At 34.5% G+C, this 16,904-nt stretch overlaps 1 protein-coding gene across 3 annotated transcripts in view; it reads right to left on the reverse strand.

The window, feature by feature from the left end:
• Positions 1-2,991: 2,991 nt before the first annotated feature.
• Positions 2,992-16,904, reverse strand: part of PLAA (phospholipase A2 activating protein) — a 37,823-nt gene continuing 23,910 nt past the window's right edge. For 2 of the 3 annotated variants that reach the window (XM_072841572.1, XM_072841574.1), the window contains 7 exons: positions 15,872-16,029; positions 14,989-15,208; positions 12,750-12,821; positions 9,670-9,738; positions 6,479-6,580; positions 5,017-5,181; positions 2,992-3,722 (listed from right to left, as the gene is read on the reverse strand). In XM_072841572.1, coding sequence (XP_072697673.1) covers positions 3,157-3,722; positions 5,017-5,181; positions 6,479-6,580; positions 9,670-9,738; positions 12,750-12,821; positions 14,989-15,208; positions 15,872-16,029 — 1,352 coding nt within the window. In that variant the 3' untranslated portion in view covers positions 2,992-3,156. The remainder of the gene's footprint in view (positions 3,723-5,016; positions 5,182-6,478; positions 6,581-9,669; positions 9,739-12,749; positions 12,822-14,988; positions 15,209-15,871; positions 16,030-16,904) is intronic. The other variant, XM_072841573.1, reaches the window with a different exon arrangement.

The following is a 16,904-nucleotide window of genomic DNA, read 5'->3' on the forward strand; positions in this document are numbered from 1 at the left end:
ATGATATGGTTATAAAGAACATTCTTTAAAATGTCCTTATTCTTAGAAGATACATATTTAAGTATTTAGTTGATAAAGGTGATATCTGTAATCTCAATATAAAACCAATATGGCAAAATGTTAACAACTGTAGAACTTGGTTGGCAAGTTCACGAGTGTTCACTGTACTCTTTGAACTTTGATGTATGAATATTTTCATTAAAAATTTTAAGAAAAACACATGGAATGATAATGGTAAATGAAAAAAATCTTCAAAATTGTATTTATAATCACAACTACACTATACTATAGATTGAATGTGTCACCCCGAAAATTCATTATTTTGAAACCTAATTCCCAATATGATGGGCCTCTGGGAGGTAATTTGGTTATAAGGGTGGAATCCTCAGGAATGCGGAGACAACAGAGAGCTTCTTCCTCCTACCATGAAAGAACCCTCATCAAACACCAAATATGCCGGCACATTCACCTTGGGTTTCCTCGCCTCCAGAATGGTGAAAATGTTTGTTTTTAAGCCACCCAATCTATTGGATTTTTGTTGCAGCAGCCCAAATAAACTAACACCCTGTGTGTAATCTTCTATAGAAAAATATATTAGAAGTTAGATTATAAATTATTTTTATTTTTAATTAATTTTTTAAGATTATAAATTATTTTTTAAAAAGACTGAATAACATTTCCTAATCTCAAGTAATTTATATCTCAAGACTGTTAGTAAGTATATCACAGATGACCCTCTTTACATTTTATCATTTCTCAACAAAATAATGATTTATAACATTGATAACTGCTAAGGAAGCGAATGTCCAAGTTTCATCCCCAGAATTTGCAATATGAAGGATATTAACTCCAAGACTTTTACCACTGGAAGTGACTTGACAGCATGTGTCGCCTAAAAAATGTGCATTAACTTGGCCCACCAATTCCATGTATAAAATGTAGCCTAAGTAGCTAGTAAGACACAGGATATTTGTCTGAGCAGTGCTTGAAAGCTGAAAACTGAAAACAATATCAGATAATAGGAAATGGATATATCCATATAATGGATATATGATTATTAAGGTAGAGGTATGCATACTATATATTGTCAAGTTCAAAAATCAGGTTGTTGAACAATGTGTATCACACAGTCCTTTAAGAAAAAAAAACACATTTACATACCTACTAATATACCACAAGATGTTAAGAATGGTTCTCTATGGGTAGTGGGATTACAATTTTTATTTGATGTGTGTCTGTGTTTTATTAGATGAATGTTATGTTTTTATATTCACAAAAATATATTAAGGGAACCATGGAAAAAAGTTTAACTGAAAAAGACTTCAAAAATCACAAAACCATCATATAACACTTATTTTTCAGGTGAATTATCTTAGTTCTTTAGCTAAACTATATTTTATAATTTTTCTTCAATATGAAATACTGATACTATAAAAGTTGTTGTAAAGACTTGTACTCTACAAGAAGCAAACAATGTTTACAATTTGCCACCCCTTACATTTTGAAGAGTCAGCTCATGTTCTTAATGTCCTCCCATCATCCAAAGGTTCTACCTGGTATTTCAAAATATATTGTAGATAAATTCTTTGTACTCAGAACTGCATGCTAGACTGGACATGTTAATAAGAAAGAAGTGTATATAATGGAACTAGGCTGACCTGGGTTAAACTCTTGACTTTGCCATTTAACTTTGACGTAACCACCTAAAACCTGATTCAACAAAAAGTAAAGCAAAGGTTCCTAACCAGCCCAGCCAACAGAATTTTTAAAGTCTGAGCATATGTCAGAATGCTGCAATTTAACACTCAACAAAATACACATTCCTCTATTTATACTTTACCCATTCTCTCTTGATATTCCAAAAGTTTTTCTTTGAATTAATCCAGATGATGGAAAATCTTCCCTTCCTTATTGGGGAAGAACTGTTCTTTGACTACAATTTGTCATTAAGCCAGTAAATTGATGGTTCTGTATACCATAAATGTTGAGAATGCTGCTCATTATTTTAGGCAAAGTCCTCTTTGTGAAAAGATCTTTCCCACTCAAAAATAGGAATAGTTATGCTTCTCTTAAGAAACTGCAGTTCTCTTAAACATATTAAATTATATAATTAAAGTGGTAGTTCCTTCGTGTTAGTTGTTAGGATATTCTGAGACAAATTTGTGATGCCTCTCTCTAGGAAGTATGGTATGGTATGCACTTTTTTTTTCTCCTACCATGATTTATCCCATTTTCTTTACTTCTGAAAATAGAGACACCATCATTCTTCATTTAAGGGGTTTTGGGGATCAAATCTCAAAGTGGTTAGCACAGTGCCTGGACCATGTTAGGAGGTCAAAAATACTAGTTTTACATGATAGGCTCTCTGGACTTGCCAGTAACAGTTTTTGCTTGCATAGTTGCTTGATAAAGTCAACACATTGCAAATTCCCTTTGAGACAACAGAAATGACCAAAAATAAACTAATATCAAAACTGGAATGAAAAATGAAGTTACTTCAAATAGGGAGGGGCAAAAGAAACTGGATTATAAACCTGGAGTTAATTAGGGGTCTCATTTGTCTGAATTGATACATAACCTAATGCAGCTTAGAAAATTGCTTTCCCTTCATCTAAAAATGAGCCATCAAATGTAATTTTCTATATACAAGTAACTTAAATGATGAAATTATTTTATATGTTTTCTATATATGGAATAATTTACCACAAACTTAATTTTTGAAAATTCTAAAGTACTTATCCTAAAATAAGATCTTGAAATGTGCTGGTGCTGTTCAAAGAATCAGCAATGAAAATGAGTAGAGCAGAAATTAAGTAAAAGACAACCACCAACAAGTAACGTAAAAGCAGAGTATATAAATAAAAGTTATCTTCTCTTATGTGGCAAAGGTATGGAAATTATGCCATTGTAGCAGTTGCATTGTTTTTCTTTTTATCTCATTCTTTCTAAATTCCTGAAAACTTACCCACATCACACAGGAAAATCTCACAGTTCATCAGTGCAAAAATTTTATTTCTTTGTCTCTTCTTACCCCCCACTTTACAAGATCTGAAATTTTACTTAATCCACAGCATTTTTTTTAAACCATCTGTAATCAGTCATGTAAAATGTGAGAAAAAACACTAATCAATTTAAAATCTCAGCCCATCCCCACTGTTACAGTAAATTTAGGATAAGTCTACAGCATTCACTTACTTTAGCTGGTTCTGATACTGAGGCATACTTTTTTATTTGAGAATCAACACCTAAAGACTTGGCTAACTGTACAGCATTTAAATCGTCACTGATAAGTGTCCCAAGAGCCACAAGGAGTCTAAAAGTAGCTTCTAGGTCTTGTACAACTTCCAAGACTGTGCTAATTACTGACAAGCATTGAGCTTTCCCTTCAATGTTATGGTCTTTATGAAAACAAACAGAATAGTTCAGGGTCAATGTAGCGAGAGCAATGTGAATGTTTTTATTGCTCCCTGATTTCAGTTCTATTGCATGCGACATTAGTGATTCCCTCTGGGACATCATGAGTTTTTGTCCTGCCTGGCCAACAAAACAATTGCAAAAAGTCCTCAGAGCAAGCAGCTGGTTTGCTGGCTTTCCTTTAGGGTTTAGAAGACTGATAAGATGACTGCTGAACTGAGCCCCTTCCTTTTCATTGCAGAAGTTTTCATTCACACTGGGATGTTTAATTGACAACCGAAGAATGTCAAGTGCAGGAAAGACAATATCTATTAAAAAGAAAAATTCATTAATGTTTACAAACACCCATAAAATTCCTGTGACTATCATTTGGGTTTATGAATTTTATTAACACACGACCATTTCAGAAAATGTTAAAAAACCATGTGCTATGTGCTTGCTTTACAAAATATATATATTTCTAAAATTTTTGTTAATTGATTTTTCATATTTATAGAAACGATTTATTGCTGAGGTGATATAAATGGGTTATCAACTGGCCTGATATATATATTGAGTATTCAGTAAATCCCTGTGGAATGAATGGGATGGGACCTTGCTTTTAAAATCCTCTAAGACCAAAGAGTTTAAGAGGAAAGTTTTTAAGTATATCTTTTCTTTGTTTTTTAAGAGAGAGAGTACATGCACGTGTGATTGGGGTTGGAGGGTTAGAGAGGGAGGAGAGAATATTAAGTAGGCTCTATGCCTAGTGTACAGCCCGACTCATGGCTCAATCTCAGAACCCTGAGATCATGTCCAGAGGCAAAATCAAGAGTCGGATGCTTCACTGAGTCACCCAGGTGCTCCATGAGGGAAAGTTTTTTTAAAATAGAATTCCAGTTGACAAATGATAATACGATGCTTACAGGTTGGTGGAGGGCTTTACATTCAAAAAATTGGGCAGACACCATTTGAATGAATCCACTCTATAATCTTAGCACCACTAAAAATAAGGAATCCAGAAATTATGTGCCCTGTGATATAAAGGTAGTATGCAGCATCATTTATAAAGGATATTCACCTAAAAAAAAAAAAATCTATTGAACCAGAATCTAATTATGTCTAGCAGGAGCTACAGAGATCATGGAACACATTAAGTGAGCTGCCAAAATCACAATATGGGATATTAAGCAGGACAAATGACTTTTCTTCTCTAATCAATAACATGAAAAAGTAATGAGAGAGGACACTTTTGAAATTTAAAAGGAATGAAGTGAGTCAAAAAAATAATTATAGCAACCGTTTGTAGACTGGGGTTAATAGTGCACAAGACGTTCTTGGGTGGCTTGCAGGGGACCCACAAATGCTCTGAAATGGTACATGAAATGGTATGGGGATCATTACATTCCCTTCAGATTCTCATAAAGCATGGACCAAATCAAGACTATGAATTACAGGGGCATGGTGAGTACTTTTTTGTTAAGTTTCACACAATGTAAGTTACAACCACCCAGGGTAACTTTTACTCTGGGTAAAACAATCTAGAAACATCAGTAATACTGATAGAAATGAAAAGACATACTTACTACTTTCTGGATTACATTTTAAAAATGGCTTCCATACCTTCAGGCCAGTTAATAGCTTTCCACAAAATCTGAAGTTGCTGGGCTGTGGGTTTTTCTGAAGAGCTATTACATATGAGAGACAGTATTTTTTCAAGAAGTATCAAGTCATCCTCAGTTAACTTTTTCTCTTCAGGTGCAGTTCCATTAAGTTCCTTCAGTTTACCTAGAACCCAAACCCAAACTTTCAAAATTCTCTAACTGTATTTAGCTAGATATAATATAAAGATGTCTAAACTTTCACTAAGAGTATTCCACTATACACCATGGGGAAGGTAAGACATTTCATGGCAATTATCAAAGACCGTAAAATAAGGATAAGGCCTGTTAATATTTTTCATTCGAACACAGTAGAGAAAAAGGTTACTGTGATGATTTTACCTGTTATTGTCTAAGATCTTATGAAACTTTCTGCTTCAAGTAAGTTTTAAAGTAGATATTTGTAATCATTTTGGTTTTTGAAGCAGTATCATGTCATTATACCCAAGTATAAGTCAATGCTCTATTTTCCTCAAAGAAAAAAATTGTAACAACCTTTAGCCAACTTTGCCTAACTTCTTCGATTGTCAATGAATTAACTGAAGAGTTAAAAATGCCTAATATTTAATTTCCTTAGTTCCGTATGTACATTTGACATCACCCGGCTTTAAAAACATATTTAATGGAAATATTGCCTTTTGTCACCATAGTCACATTTCATGAAGCAATTTTTTAAAAAGATTTATTTATTTTAGGGAGAGAGAGTACTCAGGGGTGAGGATGGAGGGTAGAAAATCTCAAGCAGATTCCCCGCTGAGCGTAGAGCCAAATGCAAGGCTTGACCTTATGACCCTGAAATCATGACCTGAGCTGAAACCAAGAGTCAGATGCTTAACTGACTGAGCTACCCAGGTGGCCCTTATGATTTTTATAAAGATGGTATAAAATTAAATTCTGACCAAAAAACCCTTGTCTTATATTGAGGTATATATGCTATCTCAATTAATTCTCATGAAGTAATAGTGGCAAACACATAAGTCATTTTGTTTCAGAGAAACAAGTTAACAAAGTCAACTGAGCAGTTTCATTTTTTAATGTAATTTTTACTACTTCTAAGGGCCATTAATTTTTTTAAGAGGAAAAAAAATGTTTTTAAGTGCTTTAATCATTCGTTTTCATTATTTTTTTTTCCTGAAAACATTAAGATCTTAGGGAATGGGATTTATATTTTTCCCTTTAGTTTTTTTCTCATTAAAATCATCATAAAGCATTTACCTTATATTTGTATAAGGCTTCTTGCAAGTATTAAGGGTCCATTATCAGACTGTGTATTTGTAGTCGACGCCATTGTGTAATCCCACAACAGAAGTCTCTATCATGTAAGCACCCAGTTCCTAGCTCATGTGAGGAGGAGAAACAGTCTTGAGTGCACTGCAAAGAGTCTATGGATATGTGAGAAAACTATTTAATTAAAATGTACTTACCTAATATTTGTGTAGGATTTGCCTGGTCAAAAGTGACAGCCTCTTTTTTGGGAAAATAAATATTCACTGTCTTAGATGCAGCTGATCGGTAGGCACTATTCCCTATTTAAAAAAGACGATGAAAATCATTAGTAATAGTCAAAACTGAGATTTTTCTAATTGTATGACTTTGTTTTCACGATTATTGATATATACAACTACTCAGTGCATGCAACAAAACAACTATGGAAAAAAGAAAAATCATAAAATTTTATATACTGTATATATTTGTTGACATAATAAATTTTAGTTCTTAATGTAAACTTAAAATTTAAAACAAAAGTCTTTCCATTTTGTATTCTCTACATCTCTCATACCTTTAAGATTCAATCTAAATCACAAATTTTTAAAAGATCAAAGAATATATAACAATTACAAAACTTGCCATTCCCATCTTAAGGCATATTGATCTCTTTCTTCTCATGTCTTTTACTGCTTATTCCAAATGATATATAGTCCACATTGTCATTTTCTCCATCATTTTATTTATTTTTAAGTTTTTATTCAAATTCCAGTCAGTTTAAACATAGTGTAATATTACTTTCAGGTGTACAATATAGTGATTCATCACTTCCATACATCACCTGGTGCTCATCACAAGTACTCTCCCCTAAACCCCAGCACATGTTTAACCCCTCCCCCACCAATCTCCCCTCTAGTGACTGTCAGTTTGTTCTCTAGAGTTAAGACCCTGTGTCTTGGTTTGCCTCTCTTTTTTCCCCTTTTGCTTATTTGTTTCTTAAATTCCACATTATGAGTGAAATCATAAGGAACATGTGGCATATACACACACACACTGGAATATTATTCAACCATAAAAAAGAATGAAATCTTGCCATTTGCAACGACGTGGATGGAGCCAGAGTGTATTATGCTAAATGAAGTCAGCCAGTCAGAGAAAGAATAACAACTTATGATTTCCATCATTTTAATAAATGATGTAAGTCCCTGAAAAGTGAAAAGGCCCTAGTCTTTTATACATTTTTACTTCCTAAATCCCTAAGTACTATTATAGTAACCAAATGCAGTGTCTGACAAACAACTGGCATAGGATAAAAATTTATCACAATACATAATATCTAAAGTTACTTCAATTAAAGCATAATTTAAACCTAATTTGTATTTTGCCTGCATTTCAAATCTTATTTACTTTTGTTCCAATGCAAAAAGGCATTTTGCAAAAATATGTATAAAACATTTTAATTTTCTGAATATATATCAGAAAGGGGAATAGGGTAGGTAAAGATGAAGTTATGAAATAAATACACAAAATTAATTTTCATTGCTTATAAAGCATAAAATATTTATTGGTACAATCAAAGATGAGCTAACAGACATTGCCTGGAGTCCTGGTCATTAGAGACTAATGGTAAGGAGAATGCAAATCAAACACTGTCCAAACAATTGAGTAAAATGAGAAGGAAAAGTACAGGGTGTAACAGAGCCTATGACAGAGTAAGTGATCTAGCAAGGGCCATATATGAATGAGTGTCCGAGAATGTTCATTTAAAAAATACTATGTGCAAAATAAAGAAAAAGGAGAAAAAAACAAATAATAATTTGTGATCTAAATAACATAGCAAAGGGCTCAAATATTCTAAAACAGAACAGCATGTACCAAACTTCTGAGGTAGAAAACAGCATGAGATGCTCAAGAAACAGACACAGGCCAGTATGGTTGGGCAGAAAAAATGCAGAGAGGAAGGTGATAGAGTGAAGAAAAAATATTGAATGAGAAATCATTAAAGGGTTTTAATCAAGGGAGCAGTATAAATAAAGTTCGACTGTAAAAAGATCACTGGCTGAAGTGTGGACCACGGAGAGACCAATTTGGAGGATATTACTTCATTTGTCTAAGTAAGAGATGACAGTAAGTTGGACTAAGGTATACTATATAAGGTTCAGTATATACACCAAACTGTTAAAAACTGTAACTTCTGAAAAATGGTAGGAAGCACTATTAACTTTATACTTTATAATACAAGTACAGCCAACAATTACTAGGCATTTATTCTGTATAAAGTGCTGTATACATTTTGTAATTTTAAATTCCAACTTGAACAATTTTAAATTACAACTCTTAACAACTCCAAGAGGTAGATATTACTTCCACTTTACAAATGAGAAAAACAGAGGCACAGTAACAGAATAACTGGCTCAAGGCAAAACAGGTAAAAAATAGTGGAACTGAGATTTCAATCTAAGCACTCTCACTCCAGAGTCCCAATCTTAATCATTATGTTTATACTTCAATATGCCAGTCAATGTTACTTTTGCAGTGAAAAAATAGCTTACAAAAATCACATACCAAATTAGTTCTTAAGTAGACTGCTGGGTTTGTAAGTATCAATCTTATTACGGTCAAGAACATTTATGTTTCACATCTATTAGACTTTTGTAGACAATAACAAGTAGGGGAAAACATATAGCAAGACAGCCGTCAAACTTGTAAAAGATTAACCACAAATTTAGTTCTGCATTTTACTAGCAGTAAATACAGAGGAAAGCTTCTTTGCCTATGCTCAACAATGATGAACAAGTAAGATGTGTCAGACTCTAGGCAAGATACTACGAATAAAAAAGAAAAATTAATTGCTCAGAAGGCCAGATAGTATAGGCCTAAATCATAAAGTAATTTTTTTCTGGGTCCTCTTAAAAAGAACAATATGTAGCATAGTGAATAAAATTCTCAATATATTAAAAATGAACAAAGGTGTGATGCGAAAAAACTCAGTTTTTATAAGAGTTGTTAGAAAACCAGACCTATGACAGAATAGCAATTTTCAATCCTGGCTACACATTAGAATCACATTGGAAAATTATCAGAACTAACTTTGCCAAGGCCCCAAACCAGAGCAGTAATACACCAAATGAGCATCTCTCGAAATGAGGTTGAAGTACTTTTTTAAGCTTCCTACATGAGTCTAATGTGCAGTATGACACAATTCTGAGAACATTCTAAATGCCAGGTCAAGAAGTTTGTCCTTAATCTACCATATGAAAAGTTCTCTAGCAAGGAGAATTTACTAGTTTTCTCAGTCTTTCATTAAAATTTTAATGAATTTTAAAAATATAAAAAAAAATAGGGAAGAAGAGGAGGAGGAGGAGGAGGAGGAGGAGGAGAAGAAGAAAAAGAAATGAAAAGTGTGTACCTGTAAATGGATCAACTCCAGCCATGGTAGTTCCCATATTGGCAGACCCTGGCACATAACGACCACCACCTAAAATGCAGTAACACATCTAGTAAGTAAAGGTAACTGCAAATTAAAGTTCAAAATGCTCCTCTCCACACAGAATAACTTATTTTCATGAGTCACAATTCAGAATGGCATCTTTATATACATAATAAATGGGCTATAAATTTGTTTAGAATAGTACCTGGCATATAGTTGGTGACCAATAAATGTTAGCCTTAAAAGTAATTCTCAAATTACAAAATAAACATTAGATGCCTTAAACATTATAATTACAGATGCTAATGAATTAAAAAAGCATTAGTGGATTGGAGAGAAGAAAAAGGTTTTCATAATGCAATGTGAACATGGGGTGACTGGTTGGCAGTTGGTAGAGCACGCAACTCTTGATCTTAGGATTTTAAGTTCCAATCTCACATTGGATACAGAGATTACATAAGAAGAAAACCTTAAAAAAATTAAAAACAAAAAATAAATGTGATTATTCTATTGAAACAGAGAGGATTAGCTGACACATAAGCAAACAAGAGATTAGTAAGATTTAGGGATGCTATAACAGCGGTCTCATATTTAAGATCCTAATTGAAAATGGAAAGAAAGGAACATGAAAAACAGGTGTAGAGAAAGGATTATCATGATTTGGAGATGTTCGAGTCCTGGATGAGCCTTTGCGGGAAAAGAAAGATGAGCTACTTTTCTAGCCTCTCTGAATTTAATATCTAGGAGCTGATATAACCAGTTTAACATATATAGTACTAAAAAAAAACCTCACAAAAACTGCAGATGTAAATAAATTAAAATAATGAAGAACACAGAGTAAGAGGCTTTGTTGAGTTTTTACTAATATGCTAGGTAGCATGCTAAGCATCTTTAAGATTTATTATTTAGAGAGAGAGCGTGAGCATTCATGTGCAGTGGGGAGAGGCGGAGGAAAGATTGAGAAACCCAAGCTGACTCCATGCTGAGAGTGGAGCCCGAGGTGGAGCTCGATGACCCTGAGATCCTGACCTTAGCTGAAACCAAGAGCCAGTTGCTTAACTGACTACACCAGCCAAGTGCCCTGCATGCTAAGCATCTTATATTTATATACTCATTTAAGTATTAGATACCATGATTATTAACAATATTTTAGAAGGCTGAAAAACTTGCCCAAGGCATTAATTATGAGACATAGTACAATCCTACACTTTTCTACACGTGGCTCTCCAACCACCTGAATGAGTCACCTGTTTAATATGCAGATTCCCAGGGCCCACCCAAAACAACATAGTAGCTCTCCAAATTGGCTTCACTTTAGAAACTTTTTTTTTTTTTTAAGCAACCCGGTGTATCAGATTATCTCTGTGAGAAGGACCTTGTGATGAGATAAACAAGCATCCTAGATGATTTGAATTGACATTAGAAATTTGAGAACCACATAAATAAGGAAGAGAAAAGAGAATTAAGATTGACCTTAAGTCTTAAGGTAAATGGGAAAAACTCTTTGTCCCAGGTTAAATTGGGGGAAAATATACTAAAATATACTGAGGGCCTGCTTAAATACAGTTCAGGTGTTTTGTTAAACACTTCACATGTACTGTGCCATTTAATTTTCCTAACAGCTCAATATCAGGTCTGTTATCTATTTTTGATAATTGTTCAGTTAGGTTCAGTTATCCTAATAATTCCATAATTCTCTTGGATATTTGGCATGCTATCTTGCATATCTCCATTATCACTGAATCTTCTGTGTTACTGACATTGCACAACAGTAAGACATGTTCCAGTGATGATGGCCCCAGGAGTTCTCTTAATTTTGTTGGTATTGTTTGAAGCTTGGTATGTTTCTTCTGTTCCAAGAAAAAGGTGCTAATGAGATCTAAGAACTCTGTTGTTCTACGTTTCAGGGCATCACTATGTCTGAGTAAATCATCACTTTATTTACTTTTCATATCCTTACTACCTTTTCAAGTTGCATTATGTCATCAAAGATATCCTTAATAGCCATTGTGCTATCATAACATTTAGCTTGATCTTGATGGTCGGTTATTATAGCATACTGGTTACCAGTGCACAAGGTACAGCTACGTGCATCAAGGCCACCAATTCATTCACAGGAGAGAAGCAGCTCACTGAGAACGATTCACAACTTCATGAGACTGACTGAAGGTTGTGTGTTGCTCCCAGTTATGGTTTAGACAGGTATCTATATTGGCAAGGCCAGTGGATTAAGTGCCAAAAATCTCTTCCCAAATTGGGTATATTGTCTAGAAACTCTGGCTGCTGATCCAACAATAGCATCATAAAATACATCAAAAGCTATTCTGAAAACAGAGACTTCTTCAGCTGCATTCAAGTCCAAGCTTGGCAATTTTTTTCCAGTACCGTTGATGTCGAGGCATGCATACCTTGATAAATAAAGCCACTGTGAAGAGATACACCAACACTTCCAGGGCTTCACAAAGGCCATTAATAACAAAGGTTAGAAGACTAATCCTGGGTGGACTTGTGTCCTCCCACGTTAATGCAAAATACACCTGAACAGGCTTCTTGACTGCACTGCATCATCCAGTAGCAGGGACTCACATGGCTCCTTCTTTGCTTGTGATCAGTAGAATCTTGCCAGTAATAGCACTCATGCTGTGTCTTGGTTGCTGGGTTCCCCTATTATCTAATTTCACAGATAAAAAAATTAGGCTCAGACAGGTTAAGCAACTTGCCAACTTCTCATAGCAAGTAAGTGGTAGAGCCAGATTTTGAATCAAGGTCTATCGACTCTAAAAACTATGCCCTTAATGACTCTTGCTCTCCTTGCAGGAAGGACCACTGGAGAAAACGGTGAGTTCTAACAATATGCTATGTAAGTCATAAGAAGAACTACAAAACACTCCAGGAAAAAGCAAAAATTAGAAGTTAAAGAAAAGGAGATGCATCAAAATTAGAAATATAGATAAGGGAATTATTAATTATTGGGTGATGTCTCCAAAATGTAAAGCCATATACTGCAAAATGCTATTCATTAAGTGAAGAAAGATGTATTTATCAAAACTTCATCCCACCTGTAAAAGGATCTGCTGCAGGAAGCATGTTAGAAGATCCTGATGAAGACCCTGGAACATACCGACCACCACCTATGCATGCAAACAAAGGAAAAGCTGAAGGATGCCAAAATTTTGAATTTCATAAATAACACAATGCTTATATTAGAAGACTCCAAGCTTGGAGAAAAAACAGAAGAACAACGTTGTCACATGAGAGAATAACAGAAATTAGTCAGCAGTCTTACAATAGGAAAGACTACTAAGAAACTAAAACTTTAGTGATTCTCCAACTTTCTTTTTCTCACCTTTACTAGTTTATTAAGTGTTAGCCACTGCCCTTAAATATTAAAATAACTAAAAATTCAAATATAAAAGGAGAAATTACAAGTGGTCTCTGACCTCAGTAATATACATATATAATCAGTTCCTGTTCCTATACAAATTCACTAGAATTCCTGCTGCTGCTGTTGCTATCAAAACCACAGGCATCAAATGTTAATCTTTTAAAGAACCCCTGAGTTCATTAACTCATCTGTCAAACAGTGCATTCAGTGCTAGGGATCCAGCAGGGAACAAGATTGCTTGTATCCACTGAAGCTTACAACCTACTGGAGAAGAGAATTACAAAGGCAATGAGTGTCACAAAGGAAAGAGATTTCCATTTTTACTCTTATAAATGTGTGGTATGTGTGAGTATATGTTCTGTTAGCACCTCTACGGAAATAATCAGAGGCATCTACAGTAAGATATATGTAAAAGATATATATGAAAGGATGCATATAAAGTTATGCTTCATGAGATTATGCAGCATGAGATTGAGAAAAAAAAAAAAAAAAAAGCCAGGGTTAAGATTTCCATATGGAGCCAGCTGCTCTAATATCTGTCTTCTCCACAAAATAGCTTACACAAGACTATATTCATGTGTTCACTCTTTTGTACTGTAGTCTGAAATTCCATCAACAGAATACCCAGATATTAAACATATTTTTTTTTTCCCTGTCAAGTGCAACTACTGGGAGGGGTTACATCACTTATATTCAGTAGTGAGTCAGTCTGGTAATTCTGTTTAAGTCAACATGCAGGGGACATTAACTTTATTAGGTGAATGGGCAATGGAATTCTGAACTAGAGGAGGAGGATAAAACTTAGGAGCATAAAGTACCTGTGAGGGAAGAAGAAAAAAAAAAAAGATCTACGTAAGTACTTACATAGGAAGGGATATGGAATCCTTGTAAAACAAGGAAGCATACTAGCACGTGAAAAATGGAGTGAGAAATGACAGTAGGAAAACATTGACAATAACGTGCTAATTTTAGAATTTTATTGAGAGCTCGCTCTGTACCTAAGAAAAAAGGAAGCATTTTATTTCCTCCTGTACCATGGCCTCAATTCCCAGGCCCCAAAACTCAGGCTAGTACAACTAGTCTTATAATCCATTTCCTAGGAATCAAGAGCCAGACTAATACTGCTAGGATTATATCCAGGGACATTTATAGTATCTTTTCCCTTTCCTGTCTCCCCTCAAGTCTCCATTTATAACATTCTAGACACCGTATACTATTATAAATAACTGACTTTAAAATCATTATGTGGAATACAAATCACATGTAAAGTAAAATTACTCATAGTCCAGGCCTAGATTTGATGCCCAACTAACCAACTTAGTCTCACATGAAAAAAGAATTTGTTTAGTAAAATCCACCAAAATTTGTATTTTTAAAAGGAGTAACCATCTAAAGGGACTTCTAAGTTTCTTTTCATTTCAAATGACTAAATTAAATTTCACAATTTTGTTTAGTTTACAGTGTAGCTGTATTTTTGAAAGGGAAAAGGGGCACCTGGGTGGCTCAGTCTTGATTGCAGCTCAGATTATGATCTTAGGATTTCCAGATAGGTCCTGCATCAGGTTCCGTGCTCAGTATGGTGTTGGCTTGGGATTCTTTCTCTCCCCCACCTCCCTTTCTCTCGCCCCCTCCCTCACTCTGCACATGTACAGTCTCTCCCCATCTGCTCTAAAATAAATGAGTAAAGCAGAATCTTGAAACAACATACAACTGTTTCTATAAATACAGAATTACTATGTAATTTGAGGTTTAAATATATGAATTTAAAGTAAAAGCCTGCTATAGATCTTAGGTCTTGGTTTTTACTTCAACAGCTAATCATAGTGCATGTTTAAACACATTAAAAACAAACAAACAAAAAATCAACCAATGCTGATGAAAGTACAGAAGACTTAATATAAACCCTAACTTACCTGTAAAAGGATCTGAAAAACTGGTATTCCCAAGTCCTAACATTTGACCTTTTGTGTTATCAATAATAAATTTAGCCACTTGATCCAAAAACATGGGATTCAAATCATTCTTCTGTAAGAAGTTGTATGCAGTTAACCATGGATCATCACTGATGTTATATGGCAATTTATATGATGGTCCTCCTTCATTGACATCAATTGAGAAAACATAATCAAATTCCTTCAATAGGAATACAAAAAGGAGATAAATGATTACTAACTTATCTGTTCATATTAATAACATATATATCACGGGTGTTATGTGTCCTTTTTAAGATAATTATTATAATAAACTTTCTCCAAAGTGCAAAGTTAAAATCTTCCACTTGGCATATGATGATTGATAGCAACCATCTGCATGTGCTGCAAGATTAGCATTTCACTAGGGGTGGAGGCAGGGGATGTATTACAACTACACATTAATTCTAAGGCTAAAGAAGGGTTTCCAATTGGTTGATCTAAAGGCCAAAGGTATTAAATGTTACCATGCCCCACTCAGCAAAACATGCTGGCATTACAAGCACTGCCCTGCAGGGTCCGTATATCTTGCTAAGTTAAATATAGCTAGGCACAAAGCATTAGGTAAAAGATGGCATAGAAGCTTCTAATCCAAAATGATTGGGAACAGTTTACTCATGGTAAGTACCAAAGACAAATAGTAGTTAATCTATCAAATACAGCTCCTACATGGAAAGAGCTTTTCTAAAAGTCAAGTTCAAAGCAGGAAGAGAAAATAATCTCCAAAGAAATAGATTTTAATGTTAAATTTAATTAATGGGCAAAAGTGAAAAAGAAAACCATATGCTTTAAGATAATGGTAATTATAAAGTAGAAGTTGACATACTTTCCCTTCATATAAGACTTTTCCAGATGTTTGCTGATTAGCACCAGATGAGCCAACAACATCACCAATTTTTATCCACCTCCCTTCACTAACACTCCATTGATAGGCTTCGACTTTCTCCCCATCTCTGATTAAACGAGTCTGTCCTTCTCTAGTGCCTAAGAATAAAACATTTAAGAATCAAAGGTAAAATAGCAAAGTGAAATTCAAAGCCATTTAGATTAAAAAAAAAAGTTAACTTTAAAATTTACACAGAAAAGAGAATATGTATTTGGTTTAATGAAAATTTTATTAAAAGATTTAAAAATGTTCCTCTACTGGAAAGTGGCCCAAAACAAACTTAATGGTTAAAAGGAACCTGTATTAAATACAGCAAGGTTAAAAAAGTATGTTTCTACTAGAAAGGAGCCCACTAAAAATAAAACAAGTTTTATCATTGAATATCTTCTGACAACATTTTCATTTTAGTAAATGACACTCCACTCTTCTAGCTTCTCAGGCCAAAAAGTAGAGGAGTCTGATTCCTTTTCCTGGCATTACAAACACTGCCTTGAAGGGTCCCTCACAGCCATCCTTCAGCAAATCCTATCTGTTCTATCTTTAAAAAAGATCTAGAAAATTATCTCTTCTCACCATCTTCATTTCTACCCAATGGTACAAGCCATCATCATTTCTCAGCTGGACTGATTTAATGGCCTCCTCCTCTTGCCCTGGGGCTTCCTACAATCTATATTCAACCCAGCAACCACAAAAATTCTTTCAAAAGTTGAAAGCACTCCTGCCACTCCTCTGCTGGAGACCCTTCAGTAACGTCCCATCTCTCTCGGTTAAAGCCTAAGTCCTTGGAATGAGGTACAAGGCCAAATACATCATTCTCTCTGATTTCACCTTCTTTCACTGCTCCTCTCAACCCATCTTCCCACTTCAGCCATGGAGTCTCTACATTGGCTATTAATTCAGCCCATGACACGTTTCACACAGATGTTGGCAAGATTTGCTCCCCTGCCTCCTTAACAACTTGAATGTCACCTTC

This window comes from Canis lupus, chromosome 10 (genome assembly GCF_048164855.1).
Source record: "Canis lupus baileyi chromosome 10, mCanLup2.hap1, whole genome shotgun sequence".
Taxonomy (NCBI): domain Eukaryota; kingdom Metazoa; phylum Chordata; class Mammalia; order Carnivora; family Canidae; genus Canis; species Canis lupus.